Source organism: Pagrus pagrus (assembly GCF_965226575.1).
Source record: "Pagrus pagrus genome assembly, chromosome: 15".
NCBI lineage: Eukaryota > Metazoa > Chordata > Actinopteri > Spariformes > Sparidae > Pagrus > Pagrus pagrus.
The window spans coordinates 17,095,654-17,114,129 of record NC_140199.1 but is presented as its reverse complement, the minus strand read 5'-3'; the positions used below and the strand labels follow the sequence as shown (position 1 = coordinate 17,114,129).

General features: G+C 43.0%; 1 protein-coding gene across 2 annotated transcripts in view; it reads left to right on the top strand.

The window, feature by feature from the left end:
* Positions 1–18,476, top strand: part of ate1 (arginyltransferase 1) — a 58,724-nt gene that overhangs the window by 30,114 nt on the left and 10,134 nt on the right. For both annotated transcript variants that reach the window (XM_084374893.1, XM_084374892.1), the window contains exon 10: positions 4,228–4,327. In XM_084374893.1, the coding sequence (XP_084231019.1) occupies positions 4,228–4,327 (100 nt within the window). The remainder of the gene's footprint in view (positions 1–4,227; positions 4,328–18,476) is intronic.

Below are 18,476 nucleotides of genomic sequence, written 5' to 3'. Positions count from 1 at the left end.
AGATCTCAAATTAATTATATCGTTATCTCGGGAAAACAAAGTCTCGTTATCTCGAGATCTCAAGAAAATTATCCTGTTATCTCGGAAAAAACGGCAGTTGTTATTTCAAGATAATAACTCGAGATCTCTAGAAAACAAATGAAATTAACTCGTTATCACGGGAAAATGGAGGAAATAAAATGTATGAATGCATGGCCCTTTAGGGCTTCCGTAGGTTCACCCCAAAATCAAAAATATATATTTTTCCTCGCACCAAAACAACTAGATGGATAAGTAGCACTTACTTATCCATCTAGTTGTTTTGGTGCGAGTTGCTGAGTTTTTTGCAAAGTGCAGGATGTAAAGATTAATAGCGTCCTCCTCTGCTGAGCTCAAAATTTTAGCTAGCTAGCTAAAAACTAAGCTTAGTTACCTTAGTGAGCTAGCCTCTCGTAGTAGAGTAGTCTCCTCATGAGTAGATGCATGCTTCCTTATGCGCATTGATTCGGTTGGTGGGTGTAGTTTGGCAGAGTTGGTGAGTTTTGCTAAGCTAATTTTTTTGAGCTTTGAGCACCACAAGGCGAGTTCCATCTACGTCCATTATATTCAAGAGAAGGCAGACATACAACAAAACAGTCTTGATGGATGAATAGTACTAAAGATGAGAAGAAAAGTGTCTTTTTAATTTTGGGGTCAGACTGTCCCTTTTTAAGGTGGATAAGGTAATGATACGCCAAATGCAACATGTAGCTCCTTTCAAGAGAGGAGTTGCTGTGCCTCCCATTGGTGATTCCCCTCTTTGTTCTCTTTCATTCTCCCTCCCTTTCCATTTGTCCTCCTCCTAACCTACTCTCTCCCTGACTCTTGATCTTTTCGACTCCTCCCGAATTTTTATCTTTCCTTAGAACTGTATACCATAAGTGCCATAATACTGCACGTTGGGAAAAACACCTCTTTCTTCGCACTTGATTGGTTGAGGCAACGCTCTGTTTGTGGTTCAGCTGACGACAGTTCCCTCTGCCAGGATGAAATAAGAGAACACACACACTTGCGCACACACACACTACAGGCGCACATATCTGGAGTTTCCTGTAAAATGTAACCCAATAATGTGAGAAAGGCTTTTTAAAATATTTCTGCACAGATGTGGGAGACTGGGTGATCTGGGCCTTCAAAGTTGGTGTGTACAGGTGCAAGTGTTCATTCATTCGTGTGTATGTGTGTGTGTGTTTGTAATCACACACTAAGTCAGCCCAGCAGTTAAGACAGACAGGCTCTGGTCTTATAGAGGAAACACCCTGGTCATCATAAGCGCACGGCTCCCCATCACTTGTTATTTTAAGGGTCTGACTCCAAGAGTAACACAGAGTGCTCGGTGTGTGGAGGAGGCCTTGGAGAAGGGAGCCAGCGGGACTAAAATCCTCCCGCTTGTTTACAGACACCAGAGCCCGGGCCTTTGATCAGGTCTGGACACTCCCTAGTCTGCTTGGCCTGGCTGACTCTGTCCAAAACTTACTGTACAGAATGCATGTACACACACCCACACGAAAGTACTTGCTGTAGAACCTTTATTTTGTTCGACATACTGTATTTGCCCGGTCGTCATCTGGGAAAACAGGCATCGAGTTTAGATTACGTTGCAGCTGTGGTTAAATGTGTATGTTTACAAAAGTACAAAAACAATTGCAGCACTGTGTTTGTACTATACATCAGTATATGTGTGTTTACCTGTCATTCAGCAGTAGAAACAGGAGAGGGGGATGTTGAGAAATGTCTTACAGGAGTGGAGCACTTTCTGTCACGGGCCCTGAGGACAGGAGGAGGAGGAGGAGAAGTAAAGAGGCACATAATGAGGTGCCTGAGGCGATGTGTGTAGGAAACACAGCTGGCGTCCAACCTGGATCACTTTCTGATGGGGATGTCCTGAATATCTTGTGTTGCCCCTGATCCTTTTCCAAGTCTCTAAATATGCAGGGTTTACTGAAACCTTATCCATTGTAATATTTATTTGATATACATAATAGCACATAATAGAGTGACAAAATGCAGACATAGCCCAAAGTAAGGCTATTAATACCAGTAGAACTATTAAGAAGAACTGTCTAGATTTTGGAAAGCTTTTAAAATAAATATAACCTGCATTACAATTATGTATTTATGATTTAAAAAAAAAAATCATATTATGCCGAATAGTCTTGTTATATCATATTTAAGTTCAAATCAACACCTGCAAAATGTAGCTGATGCAAAGCAACAATTCTTCTAAACCCAAAGCGACTCTGTACACCTGCTCGGCGCTGTATGCTCCTGCATTGACGGGTGCTGTTTGTTTATTTCATGTGTCGTTCAGTTCACTTGCCTTTAACGCGCTCACAACTTTGTACAATTTGAATTTTCAAAGGAATCCCGATGGAGTGTTTTTGACATCTGCTGTGCCGGAGCAAACAAAAGTGGATCGGGCTTCACATAGATAATTCTGATCCGTGAACAGAAGGGTGGATAGGCCCAGCTCAGGACATTCTTTCTTATATACAGTCCATGTGTAATTTCAGGGTAATTTCCCCAGTTAAATAAACTTCTGTGTGCTTCCCATCACTTTTAGCATTTTACATCTGGCTAATCAACAGTACTCCTGTAATGTTTCGTAATGAAATGTTTCCGCATGCATGCGAGGCTGTAGTCAACACCTCATGGTATGCACTATTATGGACCCTTTGTGTGTGTATCTGTGTGTGTGTGTGTCTGTGTGTGTGTGTCTGTGTGTGTGTGTCTGTGTGTGTGTACATCAGTATGAGGGAAGCTGTGCAGGAGCAGAGGGCTTGATAATTGGCTTGTGCTGGAGTGTCAGATGGCTGAAGAGGGGATAATGGCGGACTCAAGCTGCTGCCATGGGGTTGGAGGTGGGGGTGTGAAGGCCTCAAGTGAAGGGGGGGGGCGCAGGGCTTTTTGTGAATGGGCCCCTCGCCTCTCTTGACCCCCCTCCCCCAATTCAGGCCTGCCGGGTGCTTTTGTGGAGAGGGGATGGGAACCCAGGAACCTGGCAGCAAGCGGGTGACCTTCTAGCACCTCGCTCTCGCTGCCTCTCTTCTCCCTCCCTTTCTCTTTCTTGACCCTCCTCTTTTATATTCTCCTCCTGCTCTCTCTCTCCCTGTCTCTCCCCCTCCCCGGCTTGGCCTGCTTTGTCCCATGTCTTATTTTTCAGTGCATCTATTTTATTTTAAGGCCTCTTTCTCTCTCTCTTAAGTATTGTAAGAAAGGGAATTCTCCCCCTTCATTTAAGCGGGTGAAACACAGAGGGTGGAAGGAAGAGAGAAACAAAAAGGGAGAAGAAAGAGGAGCTGGAATTTAGTTATGGAATAGTGAAGGAAACGGCAGAAGGAAAGGGGAAAATAGGCTTTTAGAAAAAGGATGCAATTAAGGAAGAGACTATTGGGGAAAAATAAAGCAGGCAAGACATTTACTGTATTTGAAGAAGCTGTATAAATCTTCCAAGTTCTAAATCTTTATTTTACACGCTCTCGCCCTCCCTTTTTCACCACCTTCTTTTCTGCTCTAGGGCTCAATGCCGATAGAGAGAAGGCAGTTGTTTTTGTGTAATGAAATGAGACCAAGAAAAGCTGCCTTTTTGAGTGTGGGTGTTTACTTCCTCAGCTCAGGCACTGCTCTAGTCAGAGTTGCTGGTACCAATTTTATTCCTTAATGCCCTCATTTATATTCTGTTTTTATACTAACCTCTGAGAAAAACACATTTTAAGGTAGCTGGTTTACACTTAGACACTCTGTTTCAGGCCTTATAACAATTCACATATTCTTGATAACTATTGCGTACTGTTTTCAGCGATGAAAACTGCACCCGAACTGCTGATCAGCTCTGGTGTGTCATTTGTTTGGCTGTCGATTTAGTGTACAAACTGCATGTGCTTACATTTCTTTGCACAATGCCTGGAATCAACTGCCATAAACATACATTCAAAAATTAAAATCACCAATAAATTATGTGGTGCAATTAACTGACAGTGTGTAAGTCATGCTAACATGATTGTGTACCATTTGAAATGTAAATCTGTGCAGCAGTGCAGCATCTCTAAGCAGGATCAACTGACAAAAAGAGTCAGTGTTGCTGGAGAGGTTCCTGATTGTAATTAGCAATAACACTAAACTGCATGTGATGTTTCTGAATGCATAAAGCCAGAGCCTTTTCTCACAGTGCCTCTCTGAAAAGATGTGTCTCTGTGTTTCCTGCCACAGGGAGATCGCTTTCACCAGGCAGCTGCAGAAACAGTCCCCCAAGCTGTCCTACTACTACCTGGGCTTTTACATTCACTCCTGTCCCAAGATGCGGTACAAGGTATGCAATGTCTCACACTGACATGTACAACACATTTCCCATGTTTTTCACCTTTTAAATAAACAGGATCTCCATATGAATAACTCAACGAACTTCAAATAGTAACGACAACCAAATGCTAAAATATATGTTTTCCATCGTGTTGTAATACAGTACTACAATTGTTTGGCAATCGTAAGAGAGCGATTGCAACACGGAGAGGTCCCAGGATGAGTTAAACATTCCTGACAGTGTAAATGCAATATCACATACACTATGTAAACGTTTGATCTGATGTAATACACTGCCCGGCCTTGCCTTTACCTCTTCGGTCGTGTCCCCTAATGATGTCAAAACTGCTGAATGTGTTTCTTAAAATTCTAATATCTGTTAACTGTTAATGAAAACCAGCTTTAATGGATGTGCAGCATTCAGCTCAGTGACGTTGGTGTTTCCATTCCTTGTATAAAATATTTCACTTCACGTGAAATACCGCGGTGATATATGACTAACATTTTGATGTGCAAGCCCGTTTCGCTGAGACAAATGTTTCTGCTCTATCCGTTTGGTGTTTCAATGTTTCACACTGAGCCTCTCCACTACAACATCTCTCTGCACATGAGAGGTGGTAAAGATGTCTCTCCTGTATCATGTGTGGAGGGCAGACGGTAAAGCAGTAAAGCTCAGCTGTTTCATGGGCTCGTCAGTATAGAAGTGATATAGAGTGATATATAGTGAGCACAGAAATGTGTTGATCCCTTCTCACACACTATTTACTTTTCATTCATCTCTCTTACTCCCTCTCTGTCTATCCCGCTCCTTGCTGCTCCAGTTAGTGACCAAAGTGGTTTGTTCCTCTGATTACTTTTGCATAATGCAGGTTTCTATCTTCCTGAGAGGCATCGAAGGTCCCAACTGCCTGCTCATAAAGGAAGAGGAAGACCAGCCCCCCCCTCTTTTTCCTCTTTTACTTTTGTTATTATAGGTGCAAATGCCTCAACAGGGGCCTATCTATGAGCTTTTCTCTCTAATTTCCACATGGATCCTGGCACCTGCTTTAATTTTTCACCTGAAGTTTGGAATCTCGCTATCCTTGAGGCTACCCAGCTTAGTGACATATATCACGTCTACTTTTTAGGAGGAAATAGTTGGTTCAGATGCACACGTTGAAAGTTAGTAAACCTAAACAGCTGAGCCATATGCAGTAAAGAAGAAGAATGTATGTAAATTTAATGAAGTGAATATCTTTATGGACATAGAGAGTGTGAGAGGAAAAAAGTATGGAGGGGAGGTTCAGGCGATGAAGAGAGGACGAGGCTGCTGAAGACATTAAAGGTTGAGAGAAAGGTCACACTGTATCTCAGCAGCAAAAAGTGTGCGACGCACATGCACGGATATATATGCATATTTCCAAACAAGTGCAGCTCATGTGCTGTGGAAAAATTTCCACAAATGCATTATGTATATGCACACACATGCACACAGGAGCACACACATATGCTCACATCCACATCAAACGGCGCTTTGAGATCTATAGCTGCAGGAAGACTGAAAGAAAGCAGCCTTTCCAAGTCCATTAGTTTGGCCAAGATTTACCATTCATCCTTTCTTTCTCTCATTCATCTACTAATTCCTCTGTTTCTCTGTCATTTCATTCAGATGTTCCCAGAGCTTGTTCTTGTCCATGGGAGACTGATGTCTTGTTGGGGATTATGGCACAGTGCCACATCTTTTTATCCATTTACATCTTGTTTTGTGGTTTGCCCATTTTCTCAGTTTGGAAGTCTGTGTATGGAATGCATGTGAGTGTGTTTGCTCTGTTTATGTGTCTGTGTGTTGAATCTTGATCGTGCTGTTTGTCTGAGAACGCTGTTACCACAGCACCAAACCCCTCCTGCAGTGGTATTTACTCCCCCAACCCCCCATATCTGTTCTTGTGTGTTTGCCACTGCAGCGTCTTGTTCACCACCTCCCTACTTCTTCCTATTATGTTCCTACACAGAACAAGGGTGAGAAGGTTGCCCAGTTCCCACCTTTGGGCTCTCACACTCCCACAGAAAACACACCCGCGCTCCAACACACTCTCAGCACATGCAAAGTGTCTCGCTCCATTGTCCGATTTGCATATGAGCCCGAGTAGTTCATTAATGCACAGACATACTGTGGAATTGTTCAAGGCGCTGAGATGGGGAGCCCCTAAACTCCGCTGTTATTGTGTTGGAGGTTTTCTGGTTTCTGGATCTCAGTCCTGCTGCTTGCCTCTTTAAGGACCAAAACACCAGCACTTGAACCCTGCTGGACACCACTCAAACCCCTTGAACACCACTCCCTCTCATGCCCCTCCTCCTCTTCCCATGCCACTTCTTTGGGGGAACTCTCTGTACCCATCACTTTTTAAGAGATAATATATTATACGAACATTTCCTCATTAGAATGTCTAAATGGCTAGACCTTTGTTCTATATTTTGTTGAGTTGTGTACTTACACTATCCTGAATGTTTCCTACAATATTCAAACTCAGAGAAATCGGTAATTTTATTCAAGTTAACAGTGCACGGTAACATCAGATCAAACATCAGAGTGAGGAAGGAAGTCGGACAGTGATGTCAAAGCGTCAAATCAATAAAACTCTGCTTCGTCTTCATACATTTCTACCTGAGTCCCGTCGTAGTCATAGTTTTTTAGTCCCATGATCACACTACTTCAGGACTTTGACAAACTATGTTTTATATTGTCTTGTTGTTTTGACTGCCATTGTTTTGAATGAGCAACCACGAGTGGCAGAAATTTCATAGTGTCCCTCCATGTGGGCCTTCTGTTGATGCTAAAATTCACACACATTCACACTCACTCAAATTTTGATAAATATGAAAGTAGTTTAAATGGCAACAGACAACATTTGCCCCTCAGCGTTTCCAAGTGCTATTATTGTTGGTTCCGCTGTTGCAGTGTCCCAAATAACAACAACACATAATAGAAATGGATCGCCAATTAACTTTCCTTTTCCCGGGTGACTGTGTGCCCAGTGGCAGACAAAATTGCATAGTGATTTATAGGAAACCCATTTAAACGCAGATGGTTTCATTAATCTATATCCATTACATTCTGCAATCAATATTTACTCTATAATGATATGTTGAAGCAGAAAACTTGTCTACTGCCAGGTTGAATGATATAAAGAAAATATCTAAAGGGCTGATGGATGATTGTCTGCTTTTAAACCCTTCAGAAACACTGCTGAAACCACTGAAGGGCTCTGTCATCTCCAACTGTACTAATGCTATGAATGACATATAACAGGTGTTTTTTGTGTCTGCTGTCAGTAACTACTTGACTGGAACAAAAAATGATTTGATTGGACGGCTCAGAATGGCAGCCAATGGCATTTATGACCCTCAATCAAATCAGGACACTACACTTCTGTAGTCAGTGAAGGTGTTGAGTATCCAGCTATGTTTTTCAGATATGTCTGTCATGATCGTTAATGCTACAATCCTCATTTAGTGGTGACAGCATTGGACATGTTTGTTTACCAACACTGATTGTGTTTTAATTTTTTTTTTTTTTTTTTTGTGTAATTTCAATTTGGAAGCCAAAGTTTTAGAGAACAGTCTGAAATCTGTACAACTCGTACACTGTTACTCTAACTTATCTGCATTCATTTAGTGAAAATCCAATCGACCTGGATTTCAGCGGAGGCCTAGATTGCCTTACTTGACTCTGCATGCCGAGAGGAATACTAAACATCCATCCGTCTAAAACCTGTTTCCTCCCTGTGGAATTTCACACGATGGCTCATACAGTACTCTCGTTCCCCGAGGAGCAATAGAAATGCATTGTTTATGTAACTGACTCCAGCAGCATTGTAAAAGGCTTTTTATGATGACTCCATATTGTATAGTGGTCAAAGACAGAGACTTTTTAAAACTAGTAGTAAGGTAATACTTTCTTATGCCTCTACCTGAGCTGGTCTTTTGTCTGTCCTGTCTGCTCATATCCTCGTCCTGCTTGTATGCTGAGGATTTGGCTGTGTAAGGCTACAGCCTAAGAGTGGACTGACTCTTATCTGTGTTTCCATTTTGAAGTATTCTTGAGTTCTGAGTTAGGAGGAAAGCCCTTTCCATGTGTAATGGGTTTAAAAAACGTCTTAGCAGTGCCAAAGCCTGGACATGGTCCTGTAGAGCAGCCTTAAAGGGTCCTAGAAGACTTGGAGTCCAGCCAGGAACAGGGGGCTGCCTGGCCAGTGTCAGACCCTCTCCTTTGTTCTCAAAGCTGGGACGGAGCGTCCCACAGAGCCTTGCTGGTTTGGCTGGTGGGTTCAGGGTTAGACGTGACATCCTGCCCCTGGCTCCATCCCTGGTCCTTTGGCCCTCCCCGACCCTCTGATGTTGAGCTGTAGAGAGCAGAAGGTGAAACTGTTGGAGGCTAAATGAGACCAAAGGTCTTGGCCCCTTCTGCCATTAGTCTTTTTTTTCACATGTGAAGCTTAAATAGATCTGAATGAACCACTCTCGTGACTTAACACAGAGTAACTGACACTCTGTGGTTTAGAGAGCTAAATTCTCTGGCTTGTTGATATTAGCTGTTATCATCTCTTGGGGGCTTCCCTAACAAAAGCATGTCACTACATGCTCAGCAAAATTCTGGCACCATCAGGACATTGATGCAGATGCAGCCATAGTTTATACATTCTTAAAGCACTTGAGTTTGAGTTTAAATCTGCACTAGCATGTTTATCTGTAAAATCACCTTGCCTTCACAGTTTTTCCTGGCTCAGAATGGGCCTGTGGGGGGATGACTGCGTACCACAGTAAGCATGCCAAGTCTGCATACAGTTGGGGCTTGTCGATATAGCTGAAAAATGTACCATGATAGATTAGATAATGTTTTATTACCTAATTTTAATAAAGACTAGGGGGACGTGGTTTCCTTTAACCGTATTTAACCTGTATTTTGAACCACCTTACATTGAATTGAATGACTATTTTCTTTTTTCGATTAGAGTTATTTTTATTATTGAAATGAAATATGAGGACTTACACATTTGCTGCGTGACTTAAGTCAAATAAGCATTATTAGCATAAATGTGTAAGTTACATTATTGCCAAAGCTGAATGACATATTACATGATTATTACATTTGAACAAGAAAACTAAGTACTGTATATGATCACACCATAAGAAATACATTTTAAACATACAAACTCGTAATCACTTAGCAACATTTAGAGTGGAGCTTGTTTTCTTTTAGGTTATGACAATAGTCAACATACTATTATTGCATGTTGACTTTTCTCCCCACATAGATAAGGCAGTTTCTGAGGATCGGGGGATGGATAAACCCAGTATTTTTCACTGTATAGTAAGAAGAGGGATTCTGTCTCAGCCTCTCTGTGATGACAAGGTGAACATAGCCCGGCCTCCCTGGGTAGTCTTAATTGAAAATATTCATGTTATTAATACAGCCAACTGTCTGTGACAGTAAAACTATTTAAAGCAAACACTAACATTGCTCACCAAGAGCTGAATGGAAGTTGTGGGCAAAACATTGCAGCCGAGTCCAGTTGTTGTGTGAAGTGGTTTTCGCTGTACTCGCCCTGTACAGAAGGAATTTCCACACCATCTACATGCTGTGTCTGTTGTTGTCACATGACGGTGCAACCGATCAACACTCCTGATAAATGATTGGCTGTTTGCATGATGTCAGTCATAACACCCTCCCCTATCTGGACATTCGGCCAGGTGTTGCAGAAGGTGACGGAAAAAGTATGCTGGCATATGAATTAATCCAGCATTTGTAAGAATTTCACCAGAAATATTCAAGATTCAAGGCGATTTACTTGACATTATACAACATAACTTTGCATAACAAACATAACATTTTGGAGCTCCTACATGCTTTACAAGCATAGAACATATAAACGGTTATTTATATACATATATCTATAACCACATAGTGCATTTTTTAAATTTGTGTCTGGGTGAATGTAAACCGCAGCAACAAGATGGTGATGATACTATGGTTGGTATCTTCATATTAGAAGTTCGACACCAGCTAAACACTGTCCATCAACTTTGACTGCGTTTGAGCACCAAGCATCAATGACGTAATCGCAGAGTCCTCCTCTCCTTGTCCCTCTGTAGTCCCGCGTTCTACCAGTTCGTAACTCAGCTTTTTGGCTTTGGCTCAAACCTCTTTGGTGGGCAGCAAACATTCCTGTAGGAAGAACCCTGGCCATACCCTGCAGTGTAATTCACTCCGATAACCCCACCATCCAGCTCAGCAGCTCACAAAATGTACTCAGAGTTTCATTAGCATTGATTTGACAAATTTCTGCTTCTTATTTCGGACAGAACAAGCAGTAAAAGATCCGTGCCATGCTGGAGTGATTTTCCATTTCTTCGCAGAAGTGTGTGTATGTGTGAGCACTTGTCCGTGTCGGTTATTTTTAAGTACTGAATAAGCAGACTGTGATGATAACAAACGAGGCGGTCACCCACTTGGCTTTACCAATCTGCAGTACCTGGTCTTAACAGATCAAGCACTTTCCGAGTGTGTCCTACATGCACATACGCACACACTTACAGCACAGACACACAGACAGAGTACCCAGTCGTACCCAGTTGGTGGGGGAGTGAGAGAGTTACATGAAGTGGCTCTTACTCTTGTTATTATTGTTCACTGTGAAAGAATGTCTCACTCTGAGCTCAGGAAACCATTAAATTTTCCACAGAGAAGAAGAAAGAAGGAGTGAGCAAAACGAGTGAAAGGAAAGGGAAGAGGACAGACAGAGAGGAAAAAAAAAAGGAGTGACAAAATGTGTGCCAAATGAGAAAAGGAGGCAAGATGAAAAGGATTATTCGTTTTCCCGGCGGTACTTCACTGACTTTTTAAAGAGCCCTTTCGCAGCAGCTGCACCTCCGCTCCCTTTCAGCCCGACTCCTCCTCGCCCACAAACAACAAACACCGTCAGAGAGCCGGTCAGCTCTCTAGCAACTGCCAGCAGTTTTCCACATGGCCAGACCTTTTCAATTCAGCGAACCTGACATGAATCCATCCAGGTGTCAGACACTTTGTGGAAGAATTTGATGTTGGTTTCAGTCAGTTGCTGCGACGCCTTAAGCAGTGTGTTTGCCTGCAGGCTTTTCTGTCACCTGCAGCACAAGATTAGTTCTCATGACATCAATTAGACATGACAAAGTGCCTCCAAGCTCAGGCATGCACATCGGACCTAATTTTCTCTGGATGCGCAAATACACACCTGCACACTGTTGTTTAAGTTGAATAGTGATCAGTACCAAAGATCTCTCATACCCCTCATTCCTCACTGATTTTAATTAAAGTTTCAATCAAATCAATCCCAAAAAAGAAAACCAATATTCCTCTTTCTGAATCACTGCAGTGCCATCAATAACCAGCAGTGTCTATTGATGAAATGAATCTCTCCCTCAAACAGTCCGTCTCCTCTCCAGGTACGCAGTTGCAGGTTGTGACATGTAAAAAAGGCTGCGAGCCACAGCTATCAGGACTCTGCATGCATGTTATTTTGACTCAGGGGGCCCCATTCAGACAGTATGTTATGTGTATGTGTGTGACCTCACATTCTGCGTGTCACTTGTTGTTCATCTGGGCAGATTAAGAGTGACAGTGAGTGAGTTCGAGGTATCTAGAGGTGGGTGTGTCCCACAGAGGCCCCCATCCCTGCTTATCATGTGGCAGTAAACAGCATTTTTTTTGTATTCATTAGACTTGTTCATGAGGGCATTGCTTTTTTATGTATTTTTGTTTATGTTTTGCTCTTGGTTGTGATAATGTGTGGAACTGTGGGTTAACGCAGGTCCAGGCATACCATCGCACACCGTACCTTTCTCTCTTTACGTCCCTCTCTTTGCTTCCGCTCTTCTTTCAGCAACTGTTTTAAGAAAGCAGCCACCATGCCGGTCGGGATGAAAGATTGATAGAGAGAGAAGGGATCAGACTGAGCAAACTTTCAACTGATTTCATCCAGAGATAATTGAGCCTATGTTATTGCTAGGCATAGCAGGCAGGAGTGGCACGTATTTTTTTTTTTTACAGTGGCATGGATCCTGTTTCTCCAATTGTCATATCTGCTTGCTAAGGTGCACTAAGTCATGACGGCTCAAATAGAGGTAGTATAAAGTTACTGTGGTGAGTGCAGCGTTCCGTGCTGAAACTGATGGACTTTCCCATGTGTTTACCGTAAGAGAGCCCTCCCTTTTTTCTCTTTTTTTTCGCTCTGCTCTTTTTCTCAGATCAAGCAATATTCTGTTGGTTTTTAGAAGGTATTTCTCAACTATGCCAGTAGTGTTACCTTCCAGCAATCCTCATGTTACAAAACCTGTGCCCGTCAAAATAAGATCAAACCCAACCAGGTCCATTTTCACCCTCTCTGTGAAATTTATAAGCTGAAGCATAGCTCTTTTGTTGCCTTCCAGCTCTCTCCCCTCCCCCTGTCTTAAATTGGAGCCTTTCTGACAGAAACAGTTTTGTTTGATTTAGCTCGACAGGAGACCACCAACAGTGTACCTCTCAGCAGAAACATTTGTTTAAAGTTTTTGATAATTTCACTTTTTTGCCCCATCATCTCTTGTGTCTTTGCACGGTTGTGTTTTTAACAAATCATTAACAGGCTACAGCTCAGTCTGGGGGCAGCTTTTGCTTGGCACCTCCTAGGAAGAGCGCTGACAGGGTGAGGGTCTGAGGGAGCGGAGTTCAAGAGGTCAGGTCAGACGATTCAGTCTTACTGCGTGTGGAAGGACAGAGTTTTGGAGGGGGGGTAGCGGGTGGCAGAAGGGGAAGGTGTGAAGGTCACAAGGGTGAAAATGAGAGTTTGGAGATGGTGTCATGCTGAGTAGATCCAGAGCCCTCTAGCTGCCAGCCGGAGGTGTTTGCCTTGCCATTAACTTCACCACTATTTATTTTCAAACCTGCTGTAGCTGCGCCACTTAGTCTGAAATGCTCGGTTTCTTTTTGGCGAGGGAACACATCCAGATCTTTTGATAAGCACTACTGAACAGAATGAGCTTGCCTCATAAATGCAGTTAGACATTTATTCAGAGTGTGGGTGGAGGGCTTCGGGTTTGGTCGTGCAGTTAGAAGTTTGAGGTGGGGTTTTAATACCGAGATTAGGGGCTGCCGCGGCTATGACTGCAAGTCAGTAAGCTGTGGTCTGTGTCAGACAGGCGTAACAGCTTGCCTGCCCATAAAGACCAGAGGAGATAAAGAGATAAAAGTGCCCGGTGCTCTGTGAGCTGATGCCCATAAAAGCGCTGCCATTGGTTCTCAGGGCTCTGTCGAAATGCGATCCTGTAAAAATATTTTCTCCTCATTAACCTGTCATCCATGGAGCCGTGACGCATAGCCAGGCGAGGGAGTGCTGGGACAGAGTGGGCTAGGTGGAGGGGGAGGATTGTGGGGGTTGTCTAGGGGCCCAAGGGGGAGACTTAACCAGCCTGGGTGCTTTATTTGAAGGTCGTCCTGTGGTAATGTGTTGAGTAGGGTGAAAAGGCCTCGGTGGGGCCGAGTGTTTAAACAGCAGCGGTTAGCGTAAATCTTCCCAAACACAGACCCAAGACATGTTCAGGGCACTCACACACACACACACACACACACACACACACACACACACACACACACACACACACACACACACACACACACACACACACACACACACACACACACACACACACACACACATATGTCCGTATTGTCACAGGCTGGAATGAAAGTGCGTCTGTGTGGGACGCAGGTTGTTTGGACTTGTCTTTCATTGGTGCTGTCCTTCTGTCCAGCCTGCTTGATTTTTGGTGTTATTTGTCTAGCTGCATGTGTGTTTGTGTGAGCTGTGCTGTTTACGTGTGTCCATCAGCAGCTAGAGGCCCCTCGGCCATGCCCCCTTGTCTGGGCAGAATGTGTTTCAACAGTCTTAGGACGATGGAGGGAGTGTATTGTGAGAGAGAGTGTGGATGTAGGTGGATCAGGGCCTGTGTTTATTGCTTTTTGACTTGAGATTGGCTGAATGTGACCCCGGGTCAGAGTGCTGGCCCGGGCCAGCCTGGGTTAGATCTGCTCAGCTCTGGGTCACACTGGGTCTCTTTGTATACCCTCCGAGTTCAGGCCTGTCCTGCCCTGACAACCAGCTGAATAACGTTCTGCGAAGAGACCACAAATGTGACATGGCGACCGCATTTGTCTGTTTGGGTCAAACGTCCATGTTCTGCTGAGAGTGCTTGACAAATACGTAATCCTAACATAATATCCCATTCACTATTGTGCTCATGCTCGACCTCGTATGTTATAAAACAGGCTCCTTTTTGTATTGAATGTTATTTTTGGACAATATATCTTTTGCCAGAGACAAACGGAGAGAGGTCTAACATTAGTGACCTCATCTACTCTGCCACCAGCCTTACATCACACTCTTGGAGCCGCTCTGTCTCATACTGAAGTAGGTGTTCAGTTGACCAGCAGATTACTGTATAACTTCATGCTCTATCCTGTACCGATTTGAGCTGCATTGATACTGTTATCAAGAATGGATTCATTGAGACTACAGTCAGACATTCTGCACAGTGCCTGACTTGTGTGCACACGCACATAAAGGGACACCTCAGCGAGGGGTAGGGTGGGTTAAAACTCAACAGGAGGAAATCAGCAGCAGATGTGGTGTAAAGCAATGCAGATGGAGGCAGGGAAACCCTCTGACTGGGACACCACGTCCACCTCCTGGTCTTTACTCCACCAGGCCTGAAAGAGGATCACTTTGAACCATGACACTGCTGTGTGACTGCAGAGCAATGAGTGATCTCATCCTCAAAAAGCTTTCCTCTAATGCAAGATGTGATGTGATAGTAACTTATATCTGCTTTATATTAGCCAAATGGAGCATTTTATGTTATTGGGAGTGATAAAAGATGTCGTAAAAGTGAAATAATGAAATGGAAAATACAAAAGGAGCATAAGAACAAAAGGGTAAGACTGTAGGATTGATTTAAGTTTTAATTCTGCTGTCCTCACATATTTTCTATTTTCTCTATTTATTGATGAGTTGCTTGGTCCATGTAATGTCAGAACATCGTAAAAAAATGCTCAACACAGTTTCCTAAAGCCAAAGTAAAACTCTTTTGCTTTTCTTGTGTGAGCCATGTTCCAAAACACACTATATATTCAAATTACGATGATGTAAAACAGAAAAGCAGGAAATCTTCACATTTGAGAAGCTGAAACCAGAGAAACATTTGGTATTAATTACTTGAACGATGAATCTGGGCAGAATGTATTTCAAAATTGCTGATTAGTCTATTAAATGTTTTGTTTGACCTCTTCATGTTTTCAACATCCATAAGCAAAGAAGCAGTCAGTCAGTGCATTAATTTAGCAATGGTGGCTATGGCTGCTCATGCTAACTACAGAGTTTGTCCTATTAGCTATATAAAATATGGACGGAGTATCTGGGTCTGAAAAGTGAAGCATATGCGGAAGTGCCTTCAACCTGCATTATTTCTAATGGCCAGCAGGGGGCCATTGGTTTCAAAAAGAAGTTTGATTGTATGTAAGCTTATGAGAAAATGACCCTACTTCTCACTTGATTTATTATTTTAGTAAACAGTTTCCTAATGAGAGTAAGGTCTCGATCTCTAGTTTGAAGTCTTCCACATTACAGCATGACGTTTATCAGGATATCCTCCCAAACTCCACCCTCTTATCCATATATGGTCACTTATGCTCCAAAATATCAAGCTGGTGATGGCCATAATGCCAAACTCGAGGCTTGAAAAGGGTAGTCCACAAACCAGTGGGTGATGTCGCGTCACTTTTTTGTCTCACGGTTGATGAAAGCTGTCTGAACTCTACACATACCAAACTCATAAGGCAATGAGGAAGAAAAACAGCAGCAGGAAAAAGAGGTGTAGGTTTCCATGAGGATCTTTGGCTGCAGTGACGCCCTCGATTTATGCGCCTGATTAATTGCTTTTCATATAAATCATAGGTATGGGCCCGGGGCATCGCTCCCTGACTTGAGGTGTGCGAGAAAACAAGACAGAAGGGGTGCACAGTGAGGGAGAGGAACAAGTTGACAGTTGTGTGTTTGATTTGGCAATAAAGTTCCCTCTGACAGCCGGGCCCCTGCTATCTGTATGTGTGTGAAGTCTGTGTGGCCTGCAAAGAATGAGTGATGCTGTGTCACCGAGGCACTCAGAGTGATAATGGATCTGCAGAGGATTGTGTAACTTTGTGTCGAGCTCTGTGGAGATATGTGTTTATTTACTTCAGATGATTGAGGTTGTGTAATTGTTTACACCAGGCTGGCCTGTTATTCAAATGAGTAATTTTCCCCTCCGTCTCGTTAAAGTTCAGTTCATTGGGAAAGCTGCACTGGAGAAGATTGCTTTCCTGTAAACAGTGACCTCTCTGCACATTAATTAACAAAACAATATATTCGAATCTGTGAGTGGAGTCTATCACTTGTAAATGTACAGTCCTTTTTGGTAAAGGTGCACTATATTGTTTTGGGGAAGAAATTTTAATCAAAAGAGAGATCTTTATTGACAGATTTTTTATGCCCAAACAAACTAAATAAACAAACTCTCTTCTTTTTCATGACTGAATAAACAAACTGACCTTAAAGGACAACACATGTACTGTTTTACTGTTTATATTTGGCGGACCCGCCACCTTTCTAGCTTCAAACAGGTCTGTGGACCTTATTTTCCTCTGAGAGCAGCTTGTTTACTAAGTTATGGAACAAATAAATAGTTCTGAGTTTGTATTATTACCTCATTAATGAAAGAATTCTGTTTGAATTTCTTCTCCAAAACAACAAAGTGCCCCTTTAGTTTCTCTACCCTATTTCTCCTCTGATCTGTCTGTTTTTTCTCTCATCTCCATCTCACCCTCTGTCTACTTCACTCCCCCCTCATTTCTCTCTTTCCAAGCTCCTCCTTCTTCATCCCCGACTTCCAACGTCCTCTCTCCGTGCTGGGCCCCTCCGTCCTGGCACTCAGACGGTTCCTATCACTTCCATCAGCTTGCCTCAGTCCATGTCTCAGCGACGTTAAATACCATCCCTTTACTCAGCTGCACCTAATTTTCTCTCGTCCCTCCCCGTCTCCCTCCTATCTCCCCTCTCGTTTCTCACACCACCTTATGGCAGCCAAGTCTGTCCGCCGAAGTTTGTACATGTTTCCTTCTTTCTCCACTTGTTTTTTTTATCCCCTGCCTCTCTTTTTGTCTTTCTTAAACGAGCCTTTCAGAGGTTGTCAGTCATCGGCGTCACCTCCATATCCGTCTGAACATGCAAAAGAGAAAGAATGGAAGGATGGTGACAGATTGGCTTGTGCGGGAGGCGTTGAGCGTTTAGAAAGGGAGGAACAGAACCAAAAAGATGTTTGTCTGGAAAGTCTCATCCTGGTTATCTGTCGAGCAGCCGGGTAGCTCTCTGAGTCTTCTCTATAACTTCCTATGGCCTCTTTGCGCCACTTGCTGAGCTAACAGCCACTCAGGAACATAGATTTTTTGGAACAGACCATTTCACCTCCAGCTATTAGATTGGCTATTACACTCTGCACATCAGTCTCCTCTCTCACTGTAGTTTCAGGAAACCATTACTGCATTCTCTGTTGGTGTAAGTAACTGTTGAGATGGATATTGTGAGCAGAAAACACTGAGCTGAAAAAGAGCCAAGGAAGCTGCAGGGGTAACCGTGAATTACAGGGCCTTCAAGCCAACCTGGGGAAGAGAAAATATAAGAGGGAAGATAAAGAAATTCAGTGGTGAGCTCAGTCTTCACTTTCAGTCCAGTAAAGAAAAGAAGTTGACAGATAGGTTGTGGCAAACCAAGCTTTTCTTTTCCCTTTTCTTTCTTCTGTTCTCTCTCCTCTGTCCAGACCACTAATAGCTAGGTCCTGTCATACTCCTCCATCCCTCTCTTCATCCTTGTTTCTTTTCAGGGGGGAGAATTGAGGAATTGTGCCTGTGCCATGACCAGACTCTGTCTCTCATTTTGGTTCGATAGGCTGGTCTTTACTATACAGCAGAGGACTGGATATATCATTTCGGACTGTAGAGAGTTATTATTGTTTTTATAGAACTACAGTTTCACATTTTTCATTAGTTTCATTGAGTTTTCAATTCAGTTTAGTTTCAG